Genomic DNA, 14,975 nt, shown 5'->3' on the forward strand with positions numbered 1-14,975 from the left:
ATTCAAATTAGCTCCACTTTTACCAGCTGTGATAGACACATCAATAATCACAATCCCGTAAACCATCATCCTTTACGAGTACTTTTGTACTTTTTCGAAGGTCAGATTTGTAATTCATGACTGCTATTTATAAGAGAGAATGTTTCCAATTAATTACTGCTACTTTTACTCACAGTAAGTAGTTTACTTCTTCCACTGAAGATAAATTGTGGAAAAAAATAAAATAAACACCAATATTTCCGACAGTATGTGAACGCGTCACCATCCCACCTCCCCCTGCGCTGGAGGTGATTAGGGACGCCGGACTAGCCCAGAGACGCCGCTTCAGCCACTCCCTACGCCAGGCAGACTGCACGCTCAAGCCCATCCAGAGCTTCATTCATAGTGCTGAGATCCGGATGAGAGCCACGTTCAGCCTCATCCACCACAGCGGACCCGAGTTCCACTAAAGGCACGCCGGGAAGGGTTTCAGGAGCCACTCCACACTGGGCGAATCACTTCTGGGATCCTACTTTTGCCCGCCGAGTGGATTTAGCACGAGAGGGAGCAACTCTTGCAGAGATAAAGAGGCAAGTTTGACATCTTCTCTTACTTATCGTTTAAGTGTTGTAAAATGTAACACTACTTACTTATCGTTTGGGTCATATTCTTGACATTGTTCAAACTTTGTATTCTTCAAAGTTAACTTTGCATTGTCTTCAGACCGTATGCTCCCCAAGACCCCAACTCATTCATTCCTCCTCACTTCGTGCAGGAGGGGGTTGGGATTTTTTGTTTATCTTTCTTTTTGTTTGTGAACGGTTTGTAATAGTTGGAGGATAACCCTAGTAAGATAAAGTGTGTCAGAGTTTAGTTTCGCAGTTTAAATTTTTTTTTTTGATCCAAACCAAGGCTCATTTAAGCAATGCAAATGTAAAGTGTGGTCGCTAATTGCATACATCTGCGGGTTTAAGCACCATTTTTGTCACTCAAGAGTCAAACCCGTGGAGACCCCTGACACAAGGACAGTAGCAGACACACGCAAGTTTAGTCTTATCCGGTCTTATCAAATGGCAATATGATAAAGTAAGGCTGCATAACTGGAAATAATCTTATCCTCACAAAAGTGAACAGAAAGCACTTTTCTAATTTTAAAGACATGCACCAACAGTAAACTTAGACACCCATGTTGGGATCTTTACAAGTAAAACCATGTAGACCTACCCTATATGATCTGTGGATACACTTGCAGGATAAAAAAAGGTATTTAAACTGACTGAAGGTGGTTTCAACATCTTCTTAATAGTTTTCAGAAATGTTAATGCAGCTGAATGGAATAAATTACTGCTCAGCATGAATACAGCTATTCACCTCTGAGAAATATCCCAAAAGTTCCTTCTTGTAGGAGTCGTCCTGCATGCTTTCTTTCTTTCTTTCTGCCGGGATCCCCTGTGGGAACTTGTAAAATCAAAGGAGGAGAGGAATGCCTTGATGGGAAGAGAGACGGTTCTAGATGTAGGAAAAAGCTACATCGCACTACATTATTAAACTCTGGTATTGGATGAGAATAGATGGTTATACCAAAGGAGAAATGCTGCTGTAAAATCCCAATGGAAGGGTTTTGAATGTGTCTGCATTTTGTAATTGGAAACAGCAACTGTGTTCACAATGACTCAAGGTCTTCAGAAACTGCTGATTGTACTCAGACTAAACACAAGTTTACTTTGACTTTAGACTGAAACAGTGTAGTCCAAACTTTTCCATAATTTCCACTCTAAAAATAGCAGTTAAGTATTGAGCCATAACCGATTTGAAAACATGGATTCAGTGGAAAATGTTCAAGCTTGTCATTTGATGGAAGATTGCTTCCATGCTTGGCACTTTTGTTTTTCAACTCCTAATTCCAATCGTGAACTTCAAATCCCAAGAGGATCAGACCGCCTTTTTTCTTTTTTTTAAAGCACTCATTCGTGTTCTTCAAACATGTCCCGCCTCTGTTGGCCACAGAGTCTCAGTTGGGAAGCCAGATGGAAACTTTATTGCCCGGCCGCGCTGATCAAACAAACAGTGATGTAAGATGACTATGAAAGGTACAGCGCTGTGGTAAGCCTTCTGAATTGCACAGACTCTCCTGGAAAAAAGTAACAACCGTTTAGCTCAGACTTGGAAGACGTCAGAGCTTCTACAGTAGCTCTCCTCAGGGTGAGCTTGTTGGCTGGTGTTCTTTAAAAAGTTACACCAAGTTTCTTTTAATGTGCCAAATGCCTATTTTTGTTGGATGTAGAGGTATAATGTGGTGTTTGTACAAGACCAAAGTCCCTCTGCCAGTGCCGTGGTGATGAATAGTGTTTGCACTTGTCTGCCCGTGCAGCTTAGCGTAGTGAGGCGTGTGTCTTGTGTTGGCCCTGCATCAACAGAGGAGGTGCCCCCCCGCCCCCCCCATTTTCTGGAACATGAAAAGCCTTCTGCAGCCTCTGTTAACGCAGGAAGCATCCATAGTCCTGTGAATGATTAGTAGTTTTTAGTTGCATCTCCAATTTAGTGCCTTATCACTAGGGCTGCACACATAATCAAAATGTTGTCGAAATCACAATATGGACAAGTGCAGTATCCAAATATGTACATTACAAATATTGCATGTGTGTTAATGGAGTATTGTGATGCTGCAGAGAATTTCCTGCCTACAGATGGTATTCTACAGTCTTAATGAAAATGTTTTTTTGTGGTACAGATCCTCTTAAAAACTATGATAATTTAAAGGTTTTTTCAATGGAAATGTAATACAAAAGATAATTCCTCCATCGCAAGTAATATTGCAATATCGGTCAAAATAATGTATTGTTGTCCCGATCGTCCAGCCCCTACTCATCACCTTAGCTTTTTTCTTCTAGTAAATGCTACTTTTGGAGTTCAAAGGGTTCTAACTCGCATATTGTCGTTAATGTCTTCCCCATTAAACTTCCCCCTGTGCTGTATGACTCCACATTTTCCACACATTAAACTCTACGTCTTTATTCTCCCAGTGCAGCTAGAGTAATAACCCTTTACATTATAATTCAGCTCACTGTTGCTATGTTAAGTCCACTACAGCTGGTTTCTCCATTCATAAACCGAGCCAGACCAAGCGTTGCCTGTTGTGCCGGAGTCGCCAAAGCTGCTAATGCACAGCAGTCTGGGGAACGTTTCAGTGTAGTCATGTACTGTAATGGAGTGAACATTTTTAATCTTGCAGGGTTCTCCTGTGTGTGTTTATTTGATAGCTGATAGGCCACTTCAGAGCTATTGTTACTCCAACAGCTTGCACCCTGAGGATCTGAAAGAGGACTGTGCAACATACTAATTGTTTTTAGATAAAACACCACCATATCTCTCTTTTTAGAGCCTTACGAGTGGACTGTGTGCATAGATAATAGCATCATGGCATTTCACAAGATATGGTTGAACGACATTGCCATCTGCAAGTGTGAAAAAGTACGAAGGTAACTATCCAGTGCATGACATTAAGGATTTTGTGAGATGGCCCTGTGGGCCATCTAAGCTAATTTACAGATGGCCCTGAGCCCAATAGAGATTGCCCTGAAAAATGCGCGCGGACGAAATGACGCACGAAGGGTTTGGGGGGCCTCCCCTTAGAACATTTAGATTTTTGCAGGTCTTAGATGCTGTCTGGTGCATTCTATAGACTGAATTATAAGATGAACCACCTCAATATTACAATTTCAATTGTATTCTTCATTTCACTTGTTTGTGTTTGCTCGCTTGCATGCCCTGCATAGCTATAATAAATACTTAAGTTGTTGGTCAATACACTTTCCATCTGATGAAGGCAAATGCCTTCCCAGATGTAAAAAAGTAGAAAACATTACATGCAGTTATAACTGCCAAAACAAACATTATTTACGCTATTATGGCCCCTGTTAAAAATGTTTGTAATGTGTCTACTGTAAGTTAGTCGAAGGAATGCCTCCTCATCCAGAAGCTGACCGAGCAGACCCGAGCAGCCGAGTGCATCCGAGAAGCACACACAATGGCGACGTCAGAGTTCCCGTTAGCAAGCAAATCTAAATCTCTTCGGTCAAAATGTCCGGTCAAAATAATTTCCCTTTAGCGCAATACCGCTTCAGTTGCGCCAGTTATGTGACAGACAAGAAGAGTATGTGACAGACAAGAATAGTCAATTCTAATGTCTAACACTTAATGTGGAGAAAGAGATGTGCTGTATGGGTTGATTTTGCGTTGATCTGTTGCTAATGCCTCGGGGTTCCGGTGGGCATGTAAACAAATGCATAAAGCTGCGCTATACTTTGTGGCCTCACCCAGTTGCATAGCGACACTTATTGTTTAGGTCACGGTGTCTTTTAATAAGCAGGTAGTCATATCATTAGCTAAAACTAGCTGGATCTGATCGATATGGACATAAACGCGAGTGAAGTCTAATCTGACGGGAGAGAGAGATCAGCTGCTGCTGACGAGTCGACACGCAGCTCTGCATGATCACATGCAGCGGTGAGTGGAACAAAACACACACTTCAGGTTAGAATATCACACGTAGCTATTTTAATTACCTCTCAAACTACCTAAACTAGTTATAGATATGTTTAGTTTTACTGTCGGGTCACTCATTACTGGATCCGCGAGCTGCATGATACTGGTATAATAGATTGCCCGATCGGGCAACCAGCAGGTGAGGCTTCATGGCCCGAGCTAAATACTAGATGGCCCCGGGCCATCGGGCAGTCCTTAATGTCGAGCCCCCTGTTTCATGATGCAGTTGAAATCAGTGCTGAAGACTTATAACTTTTACCTGGTCTATGTATTATGTATGAATCACTCTTGTGTTTTGCAATGTGTTTATACAACAAAGGCTAATGCATATTATGGACAATTTAGCACACTCATGACCCATTGCATATAAAGAGAAGGGGGTAAATGACAAATAATATCTGCTCCATTTGGATGAATTCAATAAATGGTGAATATTTTCCCATCAATATTTATATATTTCTGAGAATGTAGAGCCAAAAAGTCCAAAATGGAGGAAGCTAGCTTAGTAGCTATGTTGTGCGCTCTCCAGTTTAATGTGTTTAACCTCCACTGTGGGAGTGTAAACTCCCCAAAAGAGCAATTGTTTGTAGACAGTTATAGACAGGATGTGATCAGGCCTTTTTCAAGAATATATTGAACGCCCACCTCCTCAGAGAAAAAAAACAGACAATAAAAGCCCATATCATGCAGCATTAGCAGTAGAAAAGAGGAGGGGGAAATTACAAATATTAAGATTAACATTCGAACTCAAGTCTTGCATCGATTTTCAACTTTGGCAAATAGAAGCCAAAGAGCTCAAAAAGGAGGAACCTTATCGTAGTTGCTGTGTTGCGCAATCTAGTATCCACGTTTATTTTTACCTTGGTTTTTGTTTACTGGAAGTTATTATTCAAAGTCCAACTGAGCCCATTATAAATCTAATAATTGAGAAGCACAGACAAAAAACCCCACATGCAGAAACCTCTAACATTACTGGAACTGTTCTGACTTAAGCTCATAGAAAGAAGCTGACGGAAAATGTTCGGGGCTTGAAGGCCAACCCATCACAGAGTTGTACCTGTCAGTCATCCGGTCTCTATTCAATCAAGAATTTGTTTGCTATCTGGATTAATTATGGTATGGTTGTTTGAACCCTTTGTCATTTTGTTTGCCGGCTGTAGGCTCATGTTTTGCAAATGTTCCGGCCTACCTGCTGTTTGAGCTGTATTGTAAATAAAGAGCAGTGTTTGTTTGGGCTACAGGTTTATGTTTAACCAGACTGAAAGGTGGCGTGGCATTGAAAGACCATTCGACACGCAAACTGTGTGACACAAGATAGAAATCAGCAGTCATTAAGTGCAAGTTGTAAGGGCTTTTCGGTCAGTTGAGTCTTTTAGTTGGCATGCAAGTGGAGTTGTCAGTGTGCCAGCCTTTGCTCACACCTGGAGCAGTGTAGAAACTCTAGATTCCAGGTCACTTAGTCAGGCAGCTTGCTCTCACTCACTGCCCCTCTAAACCTCTGTCCCTGCTCTTTGGCACAGCCCCATACCCTGCTGCTGCTCCATTATGGGGACTTTAATCTCCATCAGTGCCAGCAGCCTGTGATGTTGTGACTCCTGCCCCCATTCGACAAGGCCAAACTGGATCCGCAGGGAATTTTGCAGAGCACTCCACTGCATAATGCATTTTATTGTCATTTGTTTGCACTATATACACACTGTGTTCTCAAACAACCGCTCCCAAGGCAGAATGACGCTAATCATCATTTCGTGTAGCTCACACAATGCTCATTTGCTTTATCATGACGTTTTATATAATGTAAGCTTGCTTTGTTGATGATGACAATATTGACCATTACATAATTGACTTTGAGCTGACTTCTATTGTTTACCCCACAATACTTTTTGTATTTTACTACATATAATAGAGCATTACACATATATCACACCACATGGTTGCCTTATTAAAGTGTTTAAAAAAAAACTTTTGAAATAAAATCAAGTGGAAATGTATGTAGTATGCAGCAGAGTATACTATTTGTTAAAGATTACAAATAAAACATGTTTACCAGAAAGGTATACAAGCTTTGAAACAGAATTGTCAGTGTAATTACTTGTGATCGGCAGTCAAATCCTAATCTTTAATAAATGAATAAATGGCCTCCATATTCTCAAATATATGCTGTCCAGCCTTTATTTTGTAGGAAATCCTCTCTTATGGAAGGCTTGATAACCTTGATGTAACCAATGTTTGGACTGTGAAGCTTTTTTGCAAACAATTCAGTACATGTTTGGTCAGCATTCAAGTTGAGGTCTATAAATGTTTGCTATATACTGTATTTTTTTTTTTACGGGTATAAACCCAACAGAAAAAGCTTAGGGTCCAGTAGAATCTCTTTTGAAGTAATAGCTGACTTCTTTTTAATATGCACCCTGTCAAGTACAACAGCTGGTTTATTGGCTTAATTTATTTGTATTTTCTCTACTAAATATGAGTTTAAAACGTCTGCTCGGTCGTTGACCTTTGGTTCAGTGACTTTTCCTCCTCGCTAAAGGACAGATAGATTCACGTGGGCTCAGTCGAGGGTCTGTAAATAATGTATGTACATTTAATGGTATTTTTTTCATGTTGCCCTTAGAGCTCGATCTGACTGGGAAATCTAGGTCAATGTCAGCGGCAGGAAGCAAAGTGTGTCCCATAATATTGCATTGAAATCCAGGTCCCCATTGCATTAAATCTCTCCCTCTGGGTTTTATTTCCCCTGTTGAGCAACTTGGCTCTTCTTAATACAGCACTTTAATCTGTGGGAATTATAAATCCAACTCTAATTTCCAATCCAATTCGGTGACTTGTACTGTATGTATTTTGGATCAAAACATCAAGTCAGTAGCGTCCTTCTCTTGACATTCATGTTTTGCTTTTAGATGACGCCAGCATGCGTGACATTGAGGAGAGGGGGGTTGTTTAGTGCAAGCAGCAGATCATTTGTTGACTATATATTTTGGCCGCAGATGGTGACTAAGTTACCCAGGAAGATGTAACTAGAGTAACTATTAAGGGAATCCTAATGAAAGACGTCTAGATCCAGACATTTAGAAATATGTTTATTTTTAAGATTCATATTGTCCGAACATCAGGTTTTGGAAAGCAGACTCAAAACAAGTGACATGCATCCAGACGATGGTATTGGACCATACGTTTTTCTACATCACTGATTAATGCGATTTTTCTATTTGAGATTAATAGCATAACTTTGTTTGCAAACGCTTTCCCTCCTAAACATGCATCAAAAAGGTTTAATCAATCTCTTTGATGCATAATACACCAGAGAGATTGATAAAGCGGGACACTTCTAATCCATTTTCTGAGAGTCATTCGTCAAAGGTTCAGACCGGGGTCAAATTGATTTAGAAAATGACTATTTGGGAGAAAATAATAACTGGGAGTTATTTTTTAGCATACGTACATTGAAGCAAATCTGTTCTTTTACTGACATAGACTGGTAATATTCCTCATCTCCCAGCGGTGAGGATAATCCTCTGAGTTTAATCAAGGCTGTCAGGTTTCCCCCCCCCTCTTTGGATCCAGTACACCAGTTAACAGCAGGCACCAACTCTTATTAATGGGATTGTGTCAGCGGCTGCCTAGAAGCCAGTTTTAAATCTGGGGTAGTGGGTTATCAGCAGAGGAGCCGAGGGCACGCAGGCCGCAGACACATGCAATATGTTTTTTGGACAGTGTGGTACAGACACTCAGAGTTCACACTGTTCTCCTCCCCCCCGGGTCATTAGAGTCTACAGCATCTGTTTTCACTGAGGAGGAGGCTTTGTCCTTTTTAACTCCTGTTTGTTCATACCAGACCTGACTCAGCATTTCCACTGTAGCATGCATGTACTTACGGTCAGGCAGTACGTTTGCTGTAGCTGGGTAGTTAACTTTGTAGTAATTGGTTTGATTATTATTGATTGTGGCGGACATTCATTATCATGCAATGGATGGCCAATACTCAATGAGGGGCATGAAACGTTTAAAAATTTAGTTTTAAGATTTTTTGTTTTACAGATCGGATCAATTCTATACATGTTGATCGTGGTGATTTTCCACTATCAGAATACAATAACAAAAAATAACTTCAATATACTTCAAAAGCTGTTAGAGAAGAAAACGATGGAGCCTGATTTTGAATAAAACATGGATTTCCATTAAAAAAAAGCAACATACTTCACAATGTTGCCTTTTTCTAAACATATTTTTTCATGCTGGGATTATGATTGATGATTGAGGGATTACGATTTAAGGAGATTTCGGATGCAAAAGAAAATATTTGCAGACGGAAGTCAGATTATCTTTTGTATTATCTTTTTGGGAAATTTTTGATGGCTATCTGAATAATATTGTTTTCTTATCGTTATTTTTGACCAGGTTAATACTGACATTTCCAAATAATTCTAGGCCCACTCTAGTAATCTCTTGAACTAATGTAAAAACCTAGGATGCTAGAGCACTACAATGAAGCCCTATATTTAACATGATAACAGAGCATGTGATGGCTGTTTCATCCCCCCAGAGAATCTGCAACTATGTGAAAAGGAAACAAGTCGATTCTAAACTGTGCTGCAGACAACTAAAGCAGCTGGTAGACATAAGCCGTCGTGGGGAATGCTTTGGCACGACGCCATCAGACCGGCATATTGCACTAGTCGGCGGGCACTTAGTACCAGACCTCACTGAAACTATGGGCTGACAAGTAAGCAAATATTTTCCCCCTTGCTTTGTACTTGCATCAGAGTTTTCCGTTGGAATTTCTTTTTGCCGGTCAACATGTTCGTTAAAGTTTAAACCTTCCGGACAAAATGAGAAAAGTGCCGGTCAAAGGTCTTCTTTGTTATTTATTGAGCTTTAAAACAAATTGATATGATTTGATATTAAACAAACAAATTATAGTTGATTAACTACATTATTCACCGCTGCAGGTGATCATGCAGAGCTGTGTGTTGACTCGTCAGCAGCAGCTGATCTCTCTCTCCCGTCAGATTAGACTTCACTCGCGTTTATGTCCATATTGATCAGATCTAGCAAGTTCTTCTAGCTAATGGTAGGACTACCTGCTTACCAAGACACCTAAACAATATGCGTCGCTACCGGGTGAGGCCGCAAAGTATAGCGCTGCATTATGCATTTGTTTACATGCCCCCCAGATCAACGCACAATCAACCCATACAGGACATCTCTTTCTCCACATTAAGTGTTAGACATTAGAATGGACTCTTCTTGTCGGTCACATACTCTTTTTTTCTGTCACATAAGTGGCGCAACTGATGCGGTATTGTGCTAAGGGGAAATTATTTTGACCGGAGAGATTTAGATGTGCTGGTCTTCAGCAAGTCCGGTAGTTTAAACGTCTTAATTGCAAAAAGGACATCAATCATTCTTCAACATTCTTCCCCCTCTGTGATGGCCCACCTTTTCAAAGATTTGTTTTCATGTGGAGTGTGAGAGTGGAACTCGAGTCTTGCCTCCCACTAAGAGCTGGGCAACTTCTTTATAGTCCAATAACATTGTGCCCTGCAGGGGAACAGAAACCGGGGGGAAGTGAAGTGGAGTGGAAGTCTGCTAAGGGAATCCTCTTCTTTTTTTTCTCTCCCAGGAATGTCAAGCTGCTCTGATGTTGCTGCTAAAAGTCAATTTTGACAACTGATAGAGGGCTATGTCTTGGTTAAGTAAGGGTTTTTTGCTGAAACGTTGGAGCTTCAAATCGTGTTTTGGCTGCCGGCCAATTGTTTCAGATCACATACTGTATTATCCTCTGATCCAGTTGTTTAATCCCCCAGACACAAACTTCACACGCCACATCTGTGGCTGCATTATCAGATATCGTGAGATGTCTGTGATGTAAATCTGTGCGGAATGTTTTATTTTCCCCTGCAGAGTGTTGTGTTTGGAGGTTTCTAGAAGTTCCATTTGCATCACTGCTTTATTTACTTTAAAGCATATCTTAAACATCATATTGCCTTTGAGACGTGTAGATTTGCCTTTATTATATTCTGTAGCAGTCAGTGTCTGTTTCTAGGTTTGCAAATAAAAGGAATGGTTGCTTGGAGAGCAGTGAACAATAGATGGCCTCATCTATTAGCCTGTTGTGGCGACAGCAGACGTTGGGGTTTTCAGCGTGGCAAAGCCCTGTATTAAGGCCCTGAATGTATCCTAGGCCCCTCTTTTATCTCCTGCCCTATACCGTTGGGATTACTGTCCCAAAGGGAGACGGGAGGCAACGCTGGAATGAAAACTGCCATCCCCAGCAGTGTCTTTGTCACGGCGACCCCAGCCCAGATCCAGCAATATTACATTTTCGGGGTTGCAGAAAAGCAATAAAAGGATCTATTTGTCTTGGGGAGCTATTTCTTTGAGTTTTTAAGAAACCCCAAAAACAGGAGCAGATTCCAGTGGAGCAGACACCATGTGGTCAAGAGCAAAGTTCTTTAGTTATGTAATAACTTATGGGACGTTCTCACATGCCACAGGGCTGAATGGCCAATCAAAAGGCCCCGATTCCTCCGCTGGAGTCAAACCACTGCTGAACAACATGTCCCCCCCGGAATTTATTTGCATTGGCTAACTTTAGGACTGTTTATTTTGTGATCAGAGAATGCCTCCTAAGAGATCTTGCCAGAGAACTCAGAAATAATGGACAACAAACGTAAAGTAATGGCCTAATGGGTGTAAAGAGGTGATGCGTGTCTTGAACCAGTGTGTTAGTACCAAAACCTACTCAAGTGTGGATTTTTTTTTGGGGTCTGACAAATGAGTTTTATGCGATTATTCTTTAAGCTGATTTTAAAATGATATTTGATAATTGTAACAACCATGTTTGTTTCTTTGTTGGCGGTTTTCTTCTGCACTTGCTTCTCTGGTCCATTCATGCACTTTTTAGCATGATGGTGCAAAATCTTGCCACAGAAGTGCTTGTGATGGTGCATTTGATTTATTTTTCTGTGCCATGCAAACAAATCTGGGGCCCACTCATACCAAAATTGCCCTAATGCACTACTGGTGGTAAGAAAACTAAAAATCAAAAAGTTTAATGTATCTCTTTCTTTGTGTTTCTGTGCAGGGGGCCACACCTACAGCCAAAATGGAGGTGAAGACGTCACTTCTAGACAACATGATCGGGGTTGGAGACATGGTCCTCCTAGAACCCCTGTCTGAAGACTCGTTCATCGCGAACCTGAGGAACCGCTTTGACCACAATGAGATCTACGTAAGTCTACCATCGATTTGATCCAATTTGCCTGAACTCAGTGTAACAATCTTGTGTTGTGTTAGACTCTTCTGCACTTCTCGGCTGTCATTACAAATGGCTTCCCTAAGGACTCACTCGGATACTTTTCATAACTCTATTGTGATCCATCCCCCCACTAATTGAAGTATTGGCTACAGAAGTGTTGCAGATACAAAGACCGCAGTAACCAGCCAATCAATAAACTACACCACAGAGGAATGTAGATGATTCCTTTTATTTAAATTTTATGAGGCATATAATGCAGAGGTCATGGAAAAGAATGGACTGGCAGGCTATAGCTGGCTATCTCTAGAAGAATAAACGGGGTTGGTGAACCATCCTCCCTGCATCAGTTCTGGGCTTTGTTCTGTGGATTCTTCTTCTCCGCAGGTTGGCTGAGCTCTACGTCAGCCAACATGATTATAGCTCTGCTCTGGTTGCTGTTGGCTCACACGGCTCAGGGCTAAAGGGATGATGTCACCTCATACAGCGCTAATTTCCTTAGCGGCGCGCTGGGTATTTTGCCGAGATGGAGCCCACATCCTGCTGAGGAAAGGAAATAATGTTTTCACATTTCAGATGCTCTTTATTTTCTGTCAAAAAAGTTTGGAGCTTTTATTTCCTGTATGGTGCTGACTTTAACGTTGTGGAACTAGATAAATAATCATTATTTTTATTATTTAGGTAATAAAAGCTACTCCAAGAGGTGCAAAACCTTACTTCTGATTGCACCTTTTTTAGTTTAGTACTGTCTATGAAGTAAAAGTAGAAATGGCATCTTAATGGAAAGGTAAATCAAATGGTTAAAGTCTATAATGGAAGCTTTTTGGTGGCGTAAGCCGCACCTCGAAAGCGATGACCAGGAGAAGTACTCAAGCCTATACTTATCCAATAAAAATGTGGTGTACAGCCCTCGCATGTGAATGTATTTTTCCCTCATGTGGCATCATTCCTTACGGCCCTCAACCCCCACCCCCAAAACTATCATATGACAGCTCGCAGCAGAAGAAGCATGGCTTTGTTTTCCAGCGGGACAGCACGTCATGTATCCAATAACGCTGTGGAATATCAAAGGGAATGAAACTTGCTCTGTTAACCGATGCCCCACTTCTTATGTCTGACTCTTCATCTTCTGTGAGCAAGAGGAATCAATCAGTGTTTCTTGCATGTTTTATTAAATTCCCAAAGCCCTCTATTTAATTATCTGCATTGTTGGTCGCATTGCACTAATGCCATTCCTCATTCACACCAGATATGTAGCTGATCAGACCCAATCTTTATCCGACTAATGTTTTACTTCAGAACCTGCTATTTGTGAATTAACAGAAGCCATTTATATGCTGCCTTGTGCACTGTTTCCTCCACTGTCATGCTTTAGTGATGGATTTGAAATGTTGCGATTAAAAAAAAAAACCGGAGTGATAAAGAAATACAAATATTTATTTATCAAGCTGTTTGGCAAGTAATATATCATCCAAGCAGCTTTAATGTTAGTGTCTGGAAAGATGGCAAGCAGAACAGCAAGTGTAGAAATGGAAAATAAAGAAAAGACAGAGGAACAGTTTTCAACTACCATGGTTAATGCGGAAAGCACCTGCATATATGAACGATCTCTGCTGATAGACACAGTACCATTTATTAAAAACCCTGTCAGAAGTTTGACGAAACACCTTTTCTTTTTCGTTATCTTTTTAATAAACCCTCTTTCTATTGTGATTTCCTGATTTAAATAATGACTTCTGATGAAAATGTTCCCTAGTCCCTAATGATCTGCAGAACTAAAGAATATATTCTTTGTGGTTTTGGTCAAGAGACCACATATTAATACATAATACTTTGTTTACACTGCAGATTCTTCCCCTTTACACCCATCCCCTGCCCCTCATTTTGCCTCTGGTGGGCTATTGAACGAGAGGCTGTGGGAGGTTGCGTGGTTGCCACGGGGAAGGCCATGCTCTACTCTTGTCAGAGTGGGTTATGCAACAGCCATTACCATGGAAAGCACAGAAAATGTTTCAGGTTGATGTTTTGAAAGTGCTCTGTTTTGAGCGTAGGAAGACAATGAACAATAATGGCTGGTTACCTTTGCTTGACAAGTGTTATGTGTCGAAAAGGACCTGTGCGAATGTTACATAAAGGATTTTATTTGTGAAACAGAGAAACGAAACTAGAAAAACAAGCGCTTTTTATGTTTGCCAATGTTTGATTAAAAACCCACTGTTGACATGTTAGGTATCTTGCATTTCACTGAATATGTATTAAGATATAAGTGAGTTGTATAGATTTCCTTGATATGTTATGTATTTGGCAATTTTGCCTAGGCATGTCAGGCATTAGTTTTGTACCATTAATACCTGCACACATACACTCACTAAATCCCCCCCACAGCACATTGACCTCTTTGCAGTCCGTGTTTACTTCCCAGCCCACAGATTCCATAAACTTGTCCATGTTTTTATGTCTTCGGTTTCACTTCAGGCATTGCATGCCTCGACACTGCATTTATAATACCCAGCTGTGAAAATCTGAAAGAGGCAGAATTCCTCCCACCTCAATTTAAGAATGAACAACCCAAATGGACGTAGGGGAGGACAGGTGGTTAGGACAAGTCTGTAAAACACAGAAAATGTGGATTAACACCGACTGCTTCATTTGTTTCATCTTTCTCCAGACATACATTGGCAGTGTGGTGATCTCCATGAACCCCTACAGGTCCCTGCCCATCTTCACACCAGAAAAAGTGGAGGAGTATCGCAACAGGAACTTCTACGAACTCAGTCCACACATGTGAGTCATCCAACCCCTATTATCTATGTAATTAAAACTGCTTAAGGCTCAAGCACTTAGTTTGACAGCAAGGTTTTCAATTAAGTTTCCTTCATGGGACATTTATTGTGTTGGTGCAACGAAGAACTGGTGAGGATGGCACTTCACAAGAGCTTTTTCAAGGCTTTGTTAGTGTGAAGGTTTTTTTTAGGAACTGGCATCTGGATGTTTAAAGGTCACCAAAATCCACTTTTTCATGTCTTTTATACATAAACATGTGTCCCCTATTTTCACTCTCTTTTTGTCCTGATCCATATATATAAAACCTGTCTGAAAATGACCTGATCAGATTTTGTCCACTTTATGATGTCATAACGATTTTTTGGCTTGTTTAACCATTAGCCAATCACCAACCAAGGTAACCCCC

At 40.8% G+C, this 14,975-nt stretch overlaps 1 protein-coding gene across 4 annotated transcripts in view; it reads left to right on the forward strand.

Moving 5' to 3' along the window:
• The first annotated feature begins 268 nt into the window (after nt 1-268).
• myo1b (myosin IB) overlaps nt 269-14,975 on the forward strand; it is a 73,442-nt gene continuing 58,735 nt past the window's right edge. For 3 of the 4 annotated variants that reach the window (XM_010792223.1, XM_010792224.1, XM_010792227.1), the window contains exons 1-3: nt 269-569; nt 11,615-11,761; nt 14,454-14,569. In XM_010792223.1, coding sequence (XP_010790525.1) covers nt 11,636-11,761; nt 14,454-14,569 — 242 coding nt within the window. In that variant the 5' untranslated portion in view covers nt 269-569; nt 11,615-11,635. The remainder of the gene's footprint in view (nt 570-11,614; nt 11,762-14,453; nt 14,570-14,975) is intronic. The other variant, XM_010792225.1, reaches the window with a different exon arrangement.

The sequence above is a fragment of the Notothenia coriiceps genome, unplaced genomic scaffold (genome assembly GCF_000735185.1).
Source record: "Notothenia coriiceps isolate Sejong01 unplaced genomic scaffold, NC01 NC01_scaffold00036395, whole genome shotgun sequence".
Classification (NCBI taxonomy): domain Eukaryota; kingdom Metazoa; phylum Chordata; class Actinopteri; order Perciformes; family Nototheniidae; genus Notothenia; species Notothenia coriiceps.